General features: G+C 33.7%; 2 protein-coding genes and 2 long non-coding RNA genes across 18 annotated transcripts; 1 reads left to right on the top strand and 3 right to left on the bottom strand.

Annotated features, from left to right (window-relative positions):
- Positions 1-159: 159 nt before the first annotated feature.
- On the bottom strand, positions 160-1,258 carry LOC104732958 (uncharacterized). Its single transcript, XM_010452562.3, has one exon. It carries the CDS (start codon positions 1,221-1,223, stop codon positions 402-404), a length of 822 nt encoding a protein of 273 aa, XP_010450864.2. The 5' UTR covers positions 1,224-1,258; the 3' UTR covers positions 160-401.
- Positions 1,259-7,657: 6,399 nt separating this feature from the next.
- LOC104732959 (putative S-adenosylmethionine-dependent methyltransferase At5g38780) lies at positions 7,658-9,272 on the bottom strand. 2 transcript variants are annotated; one of them, XM_087479526.1, is made up of 4 exons: positions 9,117-9,255; positions 8,546-8,959; positions 8,285-8,470; positions 7,658-8,113 (listed from the first exon to the last, which is right to left on the bottom strand). In XM_087479526.1, exons 1-4 carry the CDS (start codon positions 9,192-9,194, stop codon positions 7,781-7,783), a joined length of 1,011 nt encoding a protein of 336 aa, XP_087335652.1. In that variant the 5' UTR covers positions 9,195-9,255; the 3' UTR covers positions 7,658-7,780. The 2 variants fall into 2 exon arrangements, with proteins under 2 accessions (XP_087335652.1, XP_010450865.1); XM_010452563.2 differs by having other exon boundaries at positions 8,285-8,959; positions 9,117-9,272.
- A 3,314-nt stretch (positions 9,273-12,586) lies between these two features.
- Positions 12,587-14,864, top strand: LOC109127882 (uncharacterized). Of its 4 annotated transcripts, none has more exons than XR_015574101.1 (4): positions 12,587-12,872; positions 12,989-13,054; positions 13,338-13,576; positions 14,190-14,864. It is a non-coding gene; the product is annotated as an uncharacterized LOC109127882 (long non-coding RNA). The 4 variants fall into 4 exon arrangements; XR_015574102.1 differs by having other exon boundaries at positions 12,776-12,910; XR_002034468.2 differs by lacking the exon at positions 12,587-12,872 and having other exon boundaries at positions 12,918-13,054.
- An 895-nt stretch (positions 14,865-15,759) lies between these two features.
- On the bottom strand, positions 15,760-18,180 carry LOC104732960 (uncharacterized). 11 transcript variants are annotated; one of them, XR_759011.3, is made up of 6 exons: positions 17,882-18,180; positions 17,589-17,782; positions 17,401-17,512; positions 17,122-17,179; positions 16,665-16,794; positions 15,760-16,419 (listed from the first exon to the last, which is right to left on the bottom strand). It is a non-coding gene; the product is annotated as an uncharacterized LOC104732960 (long non-coding RNA). The 11 variants fall into 11 exon arrangements; XR_759012.3 differs by having other exon boundaries at positions 17,589-17,779; positions 17,882-18,132; XR_015575227.1 differs by having other exon boundaries at positions 17,401-17,490; positions 17,589-17,779; positions 17,882-18,077.
- Between the last annotated feature and the right edge of the window lie 216 nt (positions 18,181-18,396).

The raw sequence follows: 18,396 nt of genomic DNA, 5'->3' as shown, positions 1-18,396 counted from the left end.
TTATTTTATAAATTTTTAATGCTTTTATTACTAAAAAAATTATGGAGAGACTAACCGGTCTTAGCCTTTGGATAGTTTGGCTCTGCTTGGATAGTATGTTAGTTTGTATATCGAGGCAAATTATTTTTTGATAATAGGGAAAAAATATACTACTTGTAATTAAGAGAATCCTAACTCATTGTTTATTTAATTTTAAAATTATTACAAAAATAAACCAGTTGAAGACACATATCAAGCGAATCACTAAACTAGTTTAATCATGACGTTTGTAGGATCCAATAGGAGTGCTATAAGGCCTCTTAGTCGAACGCTAACTTTGTGCAAAGCATTTGAACGCTAAACTGGTTCAAGTCCTCTCGGTAAGAAAAATATTAACTATTTTGTTAGCCAAATGGTGGTGATCACACCTTTGGAGAAGGAGAGTAATATGGTGGTGGTGAAGAGCTGTAGACGTATGGCGGTGGTGGAGACTTGTAGTTCACCTTTGGAGAAGGAGAGTAATATGGTAGTGGTGGCGAGCTGTAGACATATGGCGATGGTGGAGACTTGTAGTCTACCTTAGGAGAAGGAGAGTAATATGGTGGTGGTGGATAGCTGTAGACGTATGGCGGTGGTGGAGACTTGTAGTCTACCTTAGGAGAAGGAGAGTAATAAGGTGGTGGTGGGGAGCTGTAGAAGTATGGAGGTGGTGGAGACTTGTAGTCTACCTTTGGAGAAGGAGAGTAATATGGTGGTGGTGGGGAGCTGTAGACGTATGGGGGTGGTGGAGATTTGTAGTCTACCTTAGGAGAAGGAGAGTAATATAGTGGTGGTGGGAAGCTGTAGACGTATGGAGGCGGTGGAAACTTGTACTCTACCTTAGGAGAAGGAGAGTAATAAGGTGGTGGTGGGGAGCTGTAGACGTATGGTGGTGGTGGAGATTTGTAGTCTACTTTAGGAGAAGGAGAGTAATAAGGTGGTGTTGGTTGAGCGGCGTAAACATATGGTTTTGGATGTGGCGTATAGTTAGGGCCTTTTCTTTTGTATTGTATTGGAGATGGTGGTGATGCCGAATAGTATGGGGAATACGTTTTAGGTGAGTGAGGTGGTTTGCGGACCGGTGAATTGTATTGCGGGGTTTGAGGGGAGGAGTAAGGATATGATGTGACTGTAGCCGCGATGGCACTCAAGGCCACGACATAAATCATGCAATGCACTCGCCCCATCATTCTTGAGGATTTCATAATACTCGTCGCTGCTCTTTTGGTTTCTTTGTTTTTGTTATGATTTACTTGAAAATGAATGTCCTTTATATAGTATTTGTCTTCCGTGTGTAAATACTGTAGTATCTTCCCAACTTGGGTTCGTGCTATTGTGTGGCACCACTTTCTACATTTAGAGGACGTGCTAGGTTGTTTGTTTGAAAATAGTGATGTGTGGGATGTATGAAAATTATTAGATTCTCTAACAACTTTCAATAGGTTTAAAATGTTTTTACATTATTTTGTTTCATTTATAGTGACTTGATTTGTTTCGAGAACTTATAGAAACCAGATTATTGACAGATTGTTTAGCCATAAAGAAGAAGACTAAGTAACAACACTATAAGCGGAATAAATCAATTTAAATAAAATTATTATGAGTAAAGTTATACAATTATGGATCCTTATTTTTGTTAAACATAATATGTAATTTAAGTAAATTTTAATTCAAATTTTCATTTATTTCTTGTAAGAATACGTTTCACCCGTGAAATCTTTAAACGTGACAAAAGTTTTAATGTGGTAGAGAAAATATTGATAAAATATTACTATTTATGACAACATGTCGGATCAATGATTACATCAAAAAAAATATTTAGAGGGGGGTATTCAACTTGATGTTTTAAAGATTTGGTAGGATTTTAATATTTTAGAATTTTGAAAGATTTAGTAAGTTTTTAGGAGATTTGATTGTGTTTCAGAGTTTTTCTATTTTAAGAAAATAAAATGAAATGTGATTTTATGAGATTTGATTATTAAACTTTGGGTGATTTTATAATATTTTACAACATAATACCAAAAGAAAATCAGATCAATAGTTTGAGTTATATCCTTAGTTAATGTAAAACTTAAACCCAGAAACTGATCAATAGTTGGATCAATAGTGATGTTCTTTTTTTTTGTGTCTCCAAATAATAATCTGATCGAACTCTCCAAGAGTTCAAACCCAGAAACTGATCCAAACCAATAGAATTCATTATCCCTTTACTCTGCCTCTGGTGATGCTGCAGCAAACCCAGAAAACTTGACGGCTCAGGCTGAGACTGGTGGAGAAGGTGGCTGATGATTGGCGGGGGTTTTTGGCTTCAAGATCTTCAGTCTTTTTTTATCTTTGAAATCTTTCAAAATTCCAGCTCTATAGGTATGATTTTGATTGTCATACTTTTCAACTAAAAAACAAAAGAAAATCTCTTAAAATCAGCAAGTTTTCAAAAAGTTGTGATATATTGAATAATAAAGAGATTTCAAGTAGGTTTTAAAAATTATTGATTGAATAACAAGAGATTCTATATTATTTTAAAGGATTTTACATAAATCTTAAGTTGAATAACTTAGGATTTCAGAAGATTTTTAAAAATCCTCAATTGAATAACAAAGAATTTTAAGAATACTCTAAAATCCTTTAGAATGTCAAATTCAATTAATTTCAAAATTTTAAGAAGTGTAATATAAGATTTATAGGAAATGTAAAGATATGAGTACTAGTTTGTTCAAATTTGTATTTTAATTTGCTGATTTTTTGTTAAATTCACTTCTTTTTTTAGTGTTTGGGATCAAAATTTAGTATATTATTTGATGAATAACTATTTTTACTAAATAAATTAGACGTTAGATTTAAATTTTTTTAAAGTACAAGTTAACAAAATATAGTACATGTGAAAAAAATTCAATAACATTGTTTTTTTTTCTTAACTTTTTTGCTAAATATATAATGACATGTAGTTGTAAATAGTATAAATAAATGAGGGTAAATTACTAAAAGTTGTCTGAAGCTAGCGAAGACACATTACCATGTTTCTCAAAACATATTTCCCTATCTTATTATATAAAGTTGGGTTTTGAAAGTTAGTCATTAACAAGATTTTGACATGTGTCAAGTTATCAATCTGAGATTTTGACATGTGTAAAAGTTAATATTTATTAGGAGGAATTTGATTACAACAAAAACAAAATATTTGTTTTAAAACATATTAATAATATAAAAAGATAATTATAAAAAATTACAAAAATTATAAAAATTGCAAAGTTTTTTAAATAATTATACGGATATAATATATATATATATATAAAATTCGAAATTATAATATTATTTCCTTCTTTTATTTTTTAGTTATTAATTCTACAAAAAAATAGAAAAAATGATTAAGGAAAATATACAGTTAATTTTTAATTCTAAATTTTTGTAAATACTCACTTCTATATAAACATAGAAGTTTAGGGTTTAGGGTTTAGGGAAGGTAAATTTTTCTTATTTTTCTAAACAAAAATTTTCTCCTACTTTATCTTTTTTCAGTTGGGAATAGGTAAGATTAATTTATTGACCAAAAAAAAAGATTAATATATGCCTCTTCTTTTTCTAATACTGTATTTTAAAATTTATTGTAGTATTTTTAGATTGTTTTATTTAATTTATATTTTTATCTTTTAATTATTTGGGATCCATATATTACTATGATTATAATTTTTTATTGTTTCTTTAATTATAATTTTCTATTGATTCATATCTTTCTATGCCTCTCAGTTAATTTTCTTCTAATTTCTCTAACCTTGATTGGTTGGTCATAAACATTTTTTTTTTTTTTGCAAACATAATTGTTACCATTATTCATTCAATCTCAAAGGGAGATAACGAGTAGAAGCTCATCAACCTAATGGATGGATAAAATAGGTTAATCAAACACAAGCTTACAAAAAATGTAGCTAGATAGATTGGAAAAAAATAAATTGTTGTTGATAGATCCATATGAGCTCAAAGACTGTGACACCCAGATGTGCGGAAAAGTTTAAAAAAATTAATTTGGCCACTTATGTCACCAAAATGTACTTATTTTTCGGTCAAGGGTTCTCAGGAAACTTCATGATGAGTGACTTTCCTCGAAGTGATTGTCGAAACTGTGCAAGTGAGGACAAAACTCAGGAATATATCATTTGTTGATTTGTAGAGTCGGTAAACAAGTTTTTAAAGCAATCAAATATAGATGGGTCCACGGGCTGGAAATAGATGTTGGACCCACTTAGGAAGGTGGGCCCATGGACTGAGAGTAGACATGGCCTCACTAAGCAAGGTAACGGTTGAGGCGTTATAGAAACAAAGTGATGTGATCGCGGGAACGGAGCCTGGCCAAGACAACTGAGATACACAAGGCGACCCCGAGACGCCAGACCAAGAAGCACCGGACATGGACAAAACGCCTACTTCGCACACGGCCAAGGCATTGATAGCTTTCCCCGGAGTCATAGCAAGCTCAAGGAGCCCCAAACAAGACGGCCAAGACGACCTAGAGACGCCAACCCTGACCAAGGCTCGAGACCAAGATGCATTAGAGGCAGCCAGGACGCAAGCCAACGATGCGGCCAAAGCACCTGCAACCCCCCCGGGAGCCACCACACGGTCAAGGAACTCAACAAAGACGGCCAAGCAACGGAACAAGCTCCTCATCCGATCACTCGTCCCACGACCAACGACCCATGAAGATCTCGAAGGATCGGTCCGAAAGGTCTTCACTCTTACCCAAGAGTGAAGACACCAAAGTCGCCAAAGCAAGGAAGTGTACTCTTTTTCCTTACTCCGGGTTATTCCCATTGGGTTTACCGGAGAAGGTTTTAACGAGGCATGGAGCTTGGTTCACAACGCCTAAGGCTAAGTTGCTTCCCGCGTCAAGGCCAAGGCGGTTATCCTTCTTTCTCTTATCTTTTGGTTTAAATTTGAACTTTGGGAATATTCCTTTTGCTTTTGAACGTTGAGAGTGTTTTGTGGCTAAGCTTGTTAGTCAAAGGTGGCGACGTGTTCTATTTACAAGAGAGCACGTCAAAGGGACGATGTGCGGACCAAGATGAGTCTGTGTGTCCTTAAGCCCCTTCCTTACCCTAGCTATTTAAACTCCTCTTAGCTCTTTGTTTCTCCTTAAACTTGAATGTAAATAAAACTTTTCTCAAGAGAGATTCTTGAACTGTCTCCATCCTTTCATTAGTCAATCCGGGATTTCCTAAAGGAAAGAACCCTAGCAAATCTAGAACCGGGTTCAACGTTTGTCAGCGATCGTATCAAGAGGAGAGCCAAACCTCTTGTGTCGTCATTCAATCCACCCTCTTTCCATCGTTCCATCTCTCATTGCTTCCATCATTCTTTGCATCTTACCAAAACCATACTTAGTCGTTCCGCATCCGTACCGCATCTGTTCCATCCGATCGATCAGATAGAGGCTACACGACCGTATACATAAACGGCTCGTTGGAATCTCGCCAATTCTCGTTTCCCTTGTTTGAATCTTCCCTAGATTCAAACCCTCCATCCTTGTCCGAGGAAACTCTCGCATGCCGAGTTCTGTCCGAAGACGTTTGCGCCGTTCGTTCCGCATTCACGACTCTCGGTCACATCACAGTGGCTACATCATGGTGTGTGAAAGACATTTCCACGAATACATTGAGAAATTTAACATATCAAAAAGATTTTGGGACGTTAGAAAAATGTTTATACTTTCATTGGTTGTTGAAACAAGTCATTTTGAGATAGCAAAAAGATGTGAACATGTTCTCTCCACAAAGGAGGAGAGCATAGCCGAGGTTCTCTCTATTGTGAAGAAGGTTGGACAAAAGATTATCTACCTAAGGGAGGAAGGTGGATGAGGTTGGACGGAAGGTTATCTCCCCAAGAGAGAAAGGCGGAGCCAAGGTTCTCTCCATGGTGGAGGAGGTTGGACGCAAGGTTCTGTCCATAAGAGATGAGGGTGGAGCCGAGGTTTTCTCCATGGTGGTTACATTATTGTGATTATACATCATTGATTAGTAGATTATATAATATATTCTTTATTCAAAATGTTTTTTGAGCCAACAATTTTAGTAATTAAAAAACTAAGCAGAAGTGAAAGTAAAAATAGTTGGCTTAATGTGTTCATATAGATATTTTCTAGGTGGTGACAAAAAGATATATTTGTAACATAGAGTATATTTAGGTGTAAAAAATACACTTTTAATGGTAACATCCATAAAAATTTGTAAATGGATATAATTCAGTGTATTATAACAAAAATAAAATTTATAAATAACGTAAAAAAAAATTTAATATATTTTTGTTAAATTTAATTTAATTTATAAAACTTTAAACCTGCACATCGGGCGGGTCCTTATCTAGTTAATATCTATACTAGTTTTTTTGCAGCAGTTTTTGCTCAAAAATATTTTTTGAAAAGTTTTTACATTTAATGCATTGACTTTAATATTAGTAAAATTATAGGTAAGATTTAAAAAAATAAGGAAATCTTCCTACCTTATTCAAACATAAATATATGATTCCCTTTCATTTTTATTTGAATTTATATTTAAATTATCTATCTTAACATTTTTGGAGTACATTTTTGTGTCATCCTCTCTTATCTTTGTATCCAAATAAGTCCCAACTAAATTCTCTACAATCCTTACAAACAAACATAATCATTTCCTTACTTGATAATATTAATTTCCTAAAATCAATCTATCTAATATAAATCAATATGTTATATTAAAATATAATTCTTCTTTCACTTTTATTTAATCTTATATTTAATTATTTTAATTACTATTTAATACATAAAGTTAATAAAATTTTAGATTTTTTCAACATATGATGTGATTTGAATTATTATAAACGGATATATATTTTAAAAATTGTCTTAGGATATTTGTAACCAAACAAGTATATCCATATATAGAACTCGGAATACATTTTTGGAGTACAATAGGGTGTCATCACTTTTTGCCAACTTCGAGTCGGGGTTTTAACTAAAATTATAACCGATTCAATTATCCGGATCCTCCGTAAGATTGCCGAATATTTGGGCCGGTTTTTAATCCATAGCGCACTTAATTATGCCAATTAATGCCCATTGTATCTTAGGAAAGATCTAATTTGCATACCGAATTTTTAGGGCCGAGTTTGACAAAAAAAATTGATAACACAAATTATGTAATCAAAATCCTCTTAATCACATCCCTATAATATAGCAACTAATTCAAGATGAATACATCTTAGGAAATATCTAATTTGCGTTTAATAAACGATTACATATTTGGTAAGATCTTATTAGCTTTAAACTTACACTATTAATCCAACAATATCAATTGAGAATCATAATAAGAATATGTCATATCATTCATTTTTAAATCATAACTAACCAAATCGTAAAATGTATATTCTCAACTTGCGAATCAACAGTTTCTACAAAACCCTACCTACAACCGTAACAGTATATATATATGCAATTCACCATCGACTACAAGCACCTCTAAACCGTTACAGTATCAAATCAACAAAATAATAGATCCGTGGTGTACCACGGGTAAAACCTAGTATAAGGGATATTTGGTGTGGACAAAGATATAATATTAAGCGTTTCAAACAAATATATATATATATATATATATATTTGGTGTCTAAATCGTTTACTTATGCATATTCCTTATATTGCTAGTATGATAAATGCTATTACAATATAACAAAGAACATACATAATAATTTACAAAGAAGAAAACATAACAAATTAAAGGCATGAATATCTCAATGTTTATTTTCGTTTAAGAATGATATAATAAACCATTTTTTTCTTACACTTTTCAAAATCAATAGGGTGCTTCAAGAGTTTCTTAGCAAGTTGATCGAATAGTTCATCGACCACAGCATCTCCAAAATGTTTTTCTATCATTGTTGAGAGAAAGGCTCGAAACATTGAAGTGATGAAGTCATTGGTTAGTTGCATAGCCTCCAATGGATGGCGTGTAGTCTCCATCATCTCAATTGTAAAGCTTCCATTTTGCTCAATCGCTCTTTTCAATTCACTATATTGAGGAAAATATACGGGCATGCTGAACAGTTCGATCTTTTCCAGGGTGGTTACTCCCTGCAAATAGAGAAAATAAAAATAAAACAGATGAATACTGTGTCAATTACTAGTTTCTCATATGGCAAAGCATCAAACCAAATATATGATCCAGGCTTCAAAATTTATCTATGATGCTTTTGGATTTTAAAAAGAAAACAAAAAAAAAGCTTTTATAAATTTTTATCTTACCGATGTAGCCATATCAAGGAGACAATCACCGATGGTGTCTACCACAATACCTGACCATGTCTCATACATGGCCACATCATCGGGAAAACATTCTCCTAAGGCGATCATCAATCCTCCAGGCACAAGTTCTTCGGCTCTAGCTTTAAGAAATACGCTCATATCTTTTGTGAACTGGACCTTGTAAGCCTGGGTAACTTCTTCTATCAAATTGTTACAATGAATGAAAGTTTTGTTCCAAGCTAGAGATTTCTTGTCACATACGTGTTCGGGAACTTTGGAAAGCCAGTGAGTCGTGTAGGAAGTGTGTCCTATGTGGATGCTATTCCTCGGTAACACTCGGCCATAGAAAGAGCCCGGAACACCGACCGAGAAATATTCTTGGTCAAAGGAAGGAGGTAGAGTTCTAAAGAGTGTGTTGAAGTCATTGTTGGCTTGGTCGTTGAAGCAAACTTGGAACTTGAGAGGAACAAGACTAATTTCTTGGCTTTCTTTCATGTGTTTAAGTTTCACAGTATCAATGATACTTTGAACAGCATGAAACGTGTTAGGACCGATTGAACAACCATAATCTGCAATCGTAAAAGTACTATGGTCGGGTTTCATCAGATACAGAAGATCGATTTTTTCTAAAATGTATTGCCTTGCCTTTTCTTCAACCCCATCTATAACTGCTTTCTGTATAACAAATGTATGTTAATTATCACGTGCGCATATATACACAAGATATATCTCAGAAAAACTACATGACACGGTTACATTCTAGGAATAACAAAATCAACATAATACAATATGTATATCTTTCTATGTAACAAATGAAGATTATATCGCATACTTGGTATGAAGAATTATGGATGTAACTGTGTTGATCGTCACCGCCGCTCATCGGATACGATTGAGAGGATGTTGACATGACTCTGTGTTTGTGGTGATGTTCTCAAGGTTGAATCTCTTAAAATGTTGGCAGTCTTAGTTTCAATAATTTATAAACAAAGAGGCGATAGTAAATTGCTTAATTTATTTATTTCAATAAACCAGGTTGGAACAGGTCAGTAGTTAATAGATAATTTAATTATCATCCGCTGGGAGTGGCGGAAAAAATGTTAGTTTATAATGTTGCGTATACAATCGGTAAAAGAGTTAGCTTACAATTACAAAAGTTGACCAAATAATAGAGTTGCTAAAGAAATCTAGAAAAAGCTTATTCAAAAAGTAGAACATCATCTCTCCTTATTCAAAAAAGTTGACTCATCATCTCTGAACGTAGAACATAATCTTAACAAACAATTATGATTTTATATAAATATTTAGTTTCCTTATTCAAAGATTCACTTACTAATCTCTTAAATTTTCAGAGTATGCATAATCTTAAATATTTAATTTCCTTATTCAAAAAACGGATTTTGTATTCTACATTTTTGTAGTAAATCGTAGAAGGTTTATACTAAAAAGTTTGGAACATAGAGTAAACCGTAGAATACATATTCTGAATATTGTAGAATTTTGAATTTTGGACTACTAAACTATTTAGAACAAACATCTTTTCTGAAATTAGTATAACATGTATAAAATGTTAGAATACAAAATCCATTTTTTCAGAACAATAGAAAACGTTTTCTAAATATATTATATCAAATTTTATCTATCAAATAAATAACTTATACAATTTTTTTTTATAAAAAATTATATTACCTCTATAATTGTATATATACTTATTTTCCTATATTTCACTTCTTATAACTTGTTAAATTTATGTATGGGTATTTTAAGTAAAAATAACCATTTTCAAAAAAGGTGTATATGGACAAAAAAATTTTTAGTGATCCTTTTTTTTTTCAATTTTTTCATTATTGAGCTAGCTTACAATGGAGTTGAAATTATAAAATTTTCTATTAACGTTATCTAAACCAAAGTTTTTTTTTTAAACTATATGTTTTTTTTGTCGAACACCTAAAACTATTTAAGAGAAAATTAGAAATAAAGGAGGTTTTTCCAAACCTTTGTCCATATACACTTTTTTTTGAAGATTATCAATTGTGACAAAAATACCCCTACTAATAGATATAGTGAAGTTTTTAGTAGTTTAAACATAAAAACAAACGATAACTCATGTTAGTATACAACTGTTGAAAAGACCCAACTTTTAAAATAATAATAATAATAAATAATAATAATAATAATAATAAAACTACAACTAGTGGTCCCATACCCACTAGCCACCTAACCACAATCACAAACAACAGCGGAAATAACAATACCAATAAATATCCAATAATCCAATAACCAATAAAGTAATAACCAGTATTAATTCCAATCATAAACTAATGATCCAAACAAAATAAACCAGAGAACCAGCAATCCTAAACAACATTCTAGGACTCCACTCTAGCAACCTAACAGAAGCCAGACAACCAAGCGAACCACTAGAACATCCTTCTCTTCATTGTCTTGATTCATCGATCACACTTTGCCTTTACTTGCACCACAAACAAAAATTGCAATGCATGAGTATTTTATAAACACTCAGTAAGGCAATCCTCCCATCTACTGGGTTATACACACAAGCAATAGAGACATCTCTAACCATCAACCAACAATCAACAATCAACAATAACAAACCAGGACCAGAAAACGCCACAAACCTCCAAGAATCTCCCAAAACGCTCAAGAACTCTCACAATGCTCTTTCTCTCTTTCTATTTCTCAAAAACAGCCAAAACAAGTGGAATGAGACAAAACTCATGTTAAGGGTTTTCCTAACCCAAAACGCAGCATTTAACTTAACTCGTCCGCAGAAAACCAACCTTGCATCGACCGATGCACATTGTGCATCGACCGATGCAATCCCTAAACCGAGATTTCGGTTCGCGGATGCTACAACTCTGTAAAAAAAAAATTTGAAAAAAATGTTTTGGGTCTCAAAAGTCAGTTTGTAAATTGATTATTTCTGGTCTAAATTGTTCAGAAAAGATTTTCTACGATTTTTCAAGTTCTGAAACATTTAGATTATTCATTCTACAGTTTGTACATGTTCTACGAAGTTTAGATGGAAAATTTGTTCTAAAAACTTCATAACCTGAATTTTGTATGTTCTACATAATTTAAAATATATATTCTACATTTTTCTTCATTCGACATCAATTCATAATATATTTTCCATGTTTTACCCTGTATACTAAAAGAAGTAGAAGATATATTGTAGACTTTTTAGAATTTATAATCTGTAAAACTTAGAATACAATAAAAATAGAAAGAAAATAAATTAAATAACGAAAGTGAATATTTTTTGAATAATCTTAATTTATGGTTACGATTTTGTATTTATTGTTTAGATATGTTCTAATATATTTTAGAATGTGTATTCTTAAATTATTTAGAAGGTAGACAAATACAGAAAAATCGACATTCTACATGACCTAACGTGATCGGTTGTTTACCATTTATCCCACCTTCTATGAAAATTTCACTTACCTGTTTATGATGCAAATCTACGTTATTTGTGGTGTATGGACACTGGTCGCCGCGGCCGTCGATGTCAACGATGTTTTTTTTTTTACGACTTGGTAACAGTGGAGAGATAACAAAAGGTTTTTGATGATAGTAGAAGTCTCTCAATCAATTAGAGGTTTAGGTTTCTTATTTTGTTTTTCTTATATTTGGAAATAATTAGACTTTCGAAATATATTTATATTTTCCTTATTTTGGTTTTTTTTAAATGAGGGTAAAACTGGGTTAAAAAGCATATTAAAACCTATATGACCAAACTTACAAAAATAAAGTGTAGATGGACAAAGGTTTTTAAAAATATCCTTTATTTCTAATTTTCCCACTATTTAAAACATCAAAATTTGTTCATTCTCCTTTTAAAACATCAAATGTTTTTGATGAAACTAAAATATGTCGTAAAATCTGAAACAGAGCAACTAACATATGTTTACTATGTCGCTAACTAATCTCTTATCCACAAAAACATCAAATTCTGTTGACGATTTTTTTAAGTCACCAAATATCATTAACAAAGAAAAATAAACATTTTCATAAAATCTGATTGTGATAATTCATTATACACAAATAATGCAAACTTGTGTTTAGAATTTAGAGTTTAGAATATATCTAGAATCTATATATATAAAGTTACATTTTTCTCTTTTCTGGTGCAGCCACGTCAGCACCCCCACATGTACTCTCCATACGAATAACGCTCATTTCTTTTTAAAACAAACAAAACCAAATTTAGGCTTAATTCTAATGCAGCCCATTACTGCAAACCAGTATCAGCCCAGCTGCTATGAATTAAATTAAAAAATAGCCAACTTTGACTTTCCCTAAGAATCTGTAGAGCCAATTTTGAAAAGGAAATCTAATTACGATATGGAAATTGAGAGGGTTGCGACGAGTGAGCTTCTCTTCCTCAGGAGCCATGGACACCACCTGCAACTGTTTCCTTGTCCTGCGGCTTAGAGGGAAGCGTTGAACGGAGATGAAAGGGCTACCGGTAGAAGAAGCAGCTCCGTTTAGCGACGGTGAAGATAGTGGCGGAGAGAGAAGTGGCAACGGTGACTAAAGCGATGCCGATACATGAAGCGGCGCTGTAGCTCCTCAGCCTCTCTGTCTTCTATGATTCTATCGGTTCTGTCAACACTTTCTGATAAGAGAGGGTGGATTTGGTCAGAGGAAGAACCTCAACTGCATTACTTTTAATTGCAGGAGCATATGACAGCGACAAAGCAGCAGCACATACTGGGGACCCGACACACCATCTTTTATTTTCTGGTAAACAAAAAAAAAACTGTTTGATTGGGTTTGATGATGCATGTAGTTTGGCTTCAATTTCATCTATCTTGACAAGGCTTCAATTAGTTTGATTTAATCAAATCTTGTGATTTTATCCAAGTTAAGAACTTTGGCTTTTGTTTCTTTGAGTATTCATCTTTATGCCTCATGATGCATCGCTTTGTAAATAGCTATGTTTTTTTTAACGTATTTCATTTTGTTAAGTCTACGAATCAAATATGAAACCTTTTTATAGTTACTTGATATGTTTGTTTCGGATTAGTGTTTTTGCAGAAGAACACTCCGTCGCTATCAGTGCCACAGTTTGGTGATTGGGACCAAAAAAGAGGAGGAACATTGCCTGACTACTCTCTGGATTTAACTAAGATTGGAGAGATGAGGAAACAAAAAAAAGAGAGACCCTTCTCCAGCCAGTTTAGGCAACGAGGATGATGAGCTCATTAAGCCACCCAACTCAGCTACTTCAACAACTGCTAAATTCACAAAATTGTTTATGTCAAGGTATTCCCCCTCTTTAATATATTTCCTCATATGAATCCTAAAAACTCTAGAAAGTAATTTGCCCTTTGAGTTGTCCTGTAATTGCTGTGTTTTGTTTGGTTTAGCTGATGTTTTTCAAAAAATTGAATCGTTATTTGACACTGCCTTTCTGGTCAATAATTTGAAAAAAACTTCGCCTTTCAAAACAAAACATTATAGGGCCTTACAAAACTGCAGCCCTTCACAGTAATACCAGTCTCAGCCCAGATGGTTTTACTAAGACTTTTTTTGTTTCTGCTCACTCTTTCTCTTCCAAACGTTTGCGAAAAGAAAATTGTAGCTGTCGAAAGATCTATGTTGCGACCTTTAATTTAACCTAAATTGTGGCATTTACTGTTCTTCGAAAACGGGCTACTCACCATAGGCTACCCATACTCTCTCGTCTTCACCATAGCCATTAAAAAGTAATTGTCATCCTCCTTAGTACCTTATACCTATAAATACATAATCATTTGCTCACACAAAAACACTCCACCTAATCATTACAAGTGATATGTTCTAAATTATGTTTGGTTCCATCTCTTACTTGAGTAATCTTTGACTTTGTTTGTTCCGATTGATTGTGATATATCAGTAAGGAAATAAAAGGTGTGGAAGAAGAATGATTCTACTCTGCTCGGTCTGGACAGTAGGGTGAACTACCAACTGTATGTATAACTCTCAACTGGCAGCTCTTTGGACTCCCAAATGAAAAAGAGGCTGTGTATGGAGACTCTTAAAAAAGGGGTAGATTGGGAGGCATATTTTTCCCATTATTGTTGCAGCTAAGTCTTTGCAACTCTTAAGAGAAGCCAATTTCATCGTGTGATTCAAGTATAGTAGTACGACTTCTTATATCCAAGTGTAAGTTTCGCTAAATATGACGTCATGAGTTGATTGTTTTAGTGAAAAATATGGGTGGCTAAGTGGATGTTAAGCATATGGCAAGGCGCTACAATGGGAACATACGATACCCTCTTATTGGCATTTGATATGAACGAAAGAGCTAACGAGGCCAAATCTTTATGGAACATTATTCATGTGACGATATTCCTACAAGTATCTTTTGGAGATTTAACTCGACTTTCGAGCCTTTGTTCTCTTTCTACGGGAATCAAAGTTCATCTAAAAAAGTATATATGTAATGATTGTCAAAAAAAAGAAGAAGTATATATGTAATGTATATACATACTAATATTTGAATCGTCTTGTGAAAGAAACTTTATGAAACTACTTGGTCAGGTGAAGTAATGTGCATAATTGTTTTATCTACTGGCTCTAGATATTTATTTTTCTTTGTTATTGCAGGTCCAAGGTGAAAAACATGTTTTAACATTGATGAATGGCCTCATGTTGAATGATGTGATATTATAGTTGCCTTCTGGCCTTCTGGGAATTATATATGAAATGGTAATGCACGTATTTTATTTCAAACGTTTGTATGTAAACAAGTGTGTAGGAAAAGAAGAGGAGCCAAAGAACGATGGTGGAGAAAGAACTGTATATATTCAGAAGAGAGGGGGAGTTTTCACTATTGATTAAAAGATTAGTTAAAAAAATTCACAACTGTAAAATGTTGGTTCAAGAAAACGTAGTGGTAAAGACGAAAGGAGTCTTCATATGATTTTGTTATATAAAACAACGCCAAACTCTAGAGTTCTACTCAAGAAAATAAACAGCTACAGAGATATGAAAGATGCTTATCTTAAGTAAATTAAAGAGTAAGTGAAGTTAAGAAAAAATCATTCCTAATAAATTCCTTAAGATTGATGATTTAACCAGAACATTTACACTAATAAAAATTTGTTGTATAGTTACAAAAAATTGTGTAGCAATAATATGTTTTCCGTAGCCAAAAATAGTTTGTTACAGTTTTGCTACAAAAGAAATTAGTAATTATTTACTCGTCACAAACTGACCCATTCATCGCAAATTGTATCAACTTGCTACAGATTTGAGACAGTTACTAACTGATACAGTTATCTACGCCGGTTTGAGACAAAACCGTCAAACGTATTAGTAGCAATTTGTTGCAAAACGTGAAAAAAATTGTTGTGGCTACATACTCACAACAAGCTTCAATGGTGGTTGTCATTAACTTGTTACTAATGGGGACAAGAAGTTTGTAACAATGAGTTTCGATTGATTGATTACACTATAAACAGTTCCTGTAACAATTAGTTTTGATTGATTACACTATAAACGGAAAACAAATGTGCAAATAAGATACAAAAGTAGTAACAGGAAGTGATACAGCGTTTTACCAGCATACATTAGACTACAGAGCAGAGTTTTAAGCAAAAGACTACAGATCAGAGCTTTAAACCGAAATAGGAAGCAGAGTTTTAGACCACATTAAAGAGCAGATATATAAACCAAAATACATACTCTGCTCAGAGTATTAAAACAAACGATGAGGGGTTAAAGAAAGGTGATATTGAGTGTTTATCAGATGGTGGCACTACCGTGATATGCGTCACCGTCATTGTCTTCTGGTTCATGAGTCTCATCCGGCACATTAGTGGGATGACTGAGATGGATGTCAGCATCTTCAGGGTTGGCATCTCGGTTGTCCCTGTTGTTGGCTTGAGTTGGGCTGGTCAGTGATGCACCCATACCATTAGTTGGTTGAGCCGATGGGAAAGAGTGTGAGCCACCTTTAGGCATATATTGCTTCATAAATTCCACAACATTAGCCAGCTGCTCTTGAAGAGATGTGAGTTGACGTTCAAGAGAGATCCTTTCCAAGCTGAGCTTTCTCCACGCTCACGGATGTAGTTTCTGCCCCCGAGACCGAAGATCCTCCCATTCTGAGATGGTACCACCTAATGAAAAAAGTGTTGTTAATATCTGATCTCATAAACATCAATATGTGTCTCATAAACACCCACTTGTAACTCGAGCAAACAAGCAAATATGTATAGGTTATCAAGTAGTGTAGAAAACAAAAGTAGTAAATCATGGCAGTTCATACTTGTAGAACAATATACATATGTAAGAGAAATATAAATTAAAATCTTAGAATAAGTTCGAAACTGATCCAAACAGATATTATAGGAGATCATGTTACCTTATAGAACAGCTCATCCTCTTGAAGCTGAGTCAACCCTGTGGCTGAGGAACCTCCTTGTGAGGCGCCATCTGAGGGTTGAGAGACTGCATCAATCTCTCTTTGAATCTCCTCTTCAATCGACCTTGCCCTATCATCCACATAAAAGCCATCAGCTTTGACCAACAACTAAACATAATAAAGTAAACATCAAGAACATCAGACCGCATTGAGACTTGAGAGAAGTAAGTTATCTTTCTTGCACCCAAAAACATTTGTAAGGACACAGTTAAATAACTACAGCAGCAAAACGCTGGATGATGAAACCAAATCAAATTTTGTAGATTCATAGAGGAAGACTAATCTAAATATCTCATAAGCTACGCTACAAAGGTATTCTTGACATAAGATCTGATCACAGCTTGAAACAATGGAATCAATACTGATACAAATGTGCAAAGGTAATAGTGAGACTCACTATGCTTGAATCGTTCATTAAACTCAGCGTCCTTCTTATCTTTGTTCTATTTCAAAATCTGAAATTGATATAGGTCAAAGAAAAGATTACAAGTGAGGAAGAAGAACAGGAATAAATTACTATTTGTTCAATGTTGAGAGTTGAGACAATAGTTCTGAAACAAACAAAAGATAAAACAGAGAAATATAGTCATAGACAAGAGACGCAGAAGAAACAAAAAGCTCATAACTTAAAAAAAAAAAATTAGGTCTGTTGAGAGAATGAACCAGAGAGAGTTACATGTTTAGGGGCAAGTTTAACAAACATCTCCAAGAACTCAGGCTTCACATTCTCAACATACTCCAATAATATATCTCTCCTGCTTTTGTGCTGCTGCTCAAAACCAATTGATCTATTCAAATCAGTGTAAACATCAAATCAATCAAATGCTGAACCAATTTTGATTTCCAAGTTCAATTGCCATTTACCCGAGTGCCATTAAGAGGCGTGGATGAATCTGCAGACGAATCGGAAGAAGAACCATAAGCTTTAACTCTCACAGCCATCAAAGTCCCACTTCCGCTACTTTTCGTCGTCTTCAACAAGAAGCTCACAGAGCAATACGTCAATGGGAAACGTAGATCTATGGAGAAAATTCCAGTTTTCCTTCACTCATTGTCTTCTGTGACATAAAATTTAAGAAAAAGGTCACAAAGGAAAGCTAAAAAAAAGTAAAGAGTTGATACTGAGAAAGGAAGAGAACAGAAAAATACGGATCAACCTTGAAGAAGACGAAAAAGAACAAAAAGTTACAGGTCCAACCCTGTAAGGAGGAAGAAGAAGCTCTACAAATTTTAGGGTTTGGGATCTCATCAAATGTTCGCCGCCGCTAGGAGAGAAAATACCTTTTTTTGTTTCCACCCTTTTTTTACACTTAGACACAGAAAATAATTTTTTTACTTAGACAGTATTCCCCACTTGTATACAAGTTCTTCTAGATAAGTTCTGATACGACATATTCGTCGCCAGCCCGTTTCCTACATATAAAGTTCCTAACAAAATTAGTAATAAAATAGCTACACCGTTGGTTTGTAGCTTTCCGTATTTATTTTGCGACGAATATTCACTAATTTGATACAAAATAAATAATCTAAAATTTTGTCTCTATTGGTTACTCTTTGTGGATAATTGTTGCTACAAATTTTTTTGGTAACAATATCCCGTAACAATATAATCAGTTTTTACTAGTAATTAGGTTTAACAAATAATTATGTAGGGGTGTATTGAACTTGATAT

This window comes from Camelina sativa, chromosome 12, assembly GCF_030686135.1.
Source record: "Camelina sativa cultivar CO46 ecotype springtype chromosome 12, ASM3068613v1".
Classification (NCBI taxonomy): domain Eukaryota; kingdom Viridiplantae; phylum Streptophyta; class Magnoliopsida; order Brassicales; family Brassicaceae; genus Camelina; species Camelina sativa.
The sequence above is the reverse complement of the archived record's forward strand: the minus strand, read 5'-3'. Positions and strand labels throughout refer to the sequence as shown.

What these genes read in the sequence shown, in the direction of transcription:
- LOC104732958 (XM_010452562.3), bottom strand. Translation starts at nt 1,223, where the DNA reads ATGAAATCCTCAAGAATGATGGGGCGAGTGCATTGCATGATTTATGTC.
- LOC104732959 (XM_010452563.2), bottom strand. Translation starts at nt 9,194, where the DNA reads ATGTCAACATCCTCTCAATCGTATCCGATGAGCGGCGGTGACGATCAA. An exon ending in TCCATAATTCTTCATACCAA is followed by an intron (nt 8,960 to 9,116) that starts GTATGCGATATA and finishes TTTGTTATACAG; the next exon opens with AAAGCAGTTATAGATGGGGT. An exon ending in TCCTTGATATGGCTACATCG is followed by an intron (nt 8,114 to 8,284) that starts GTAAGATAAAAA and finishes CTCTATTTGCAG; the next exon opens with GGAGTAACCACCCTGGAAAA.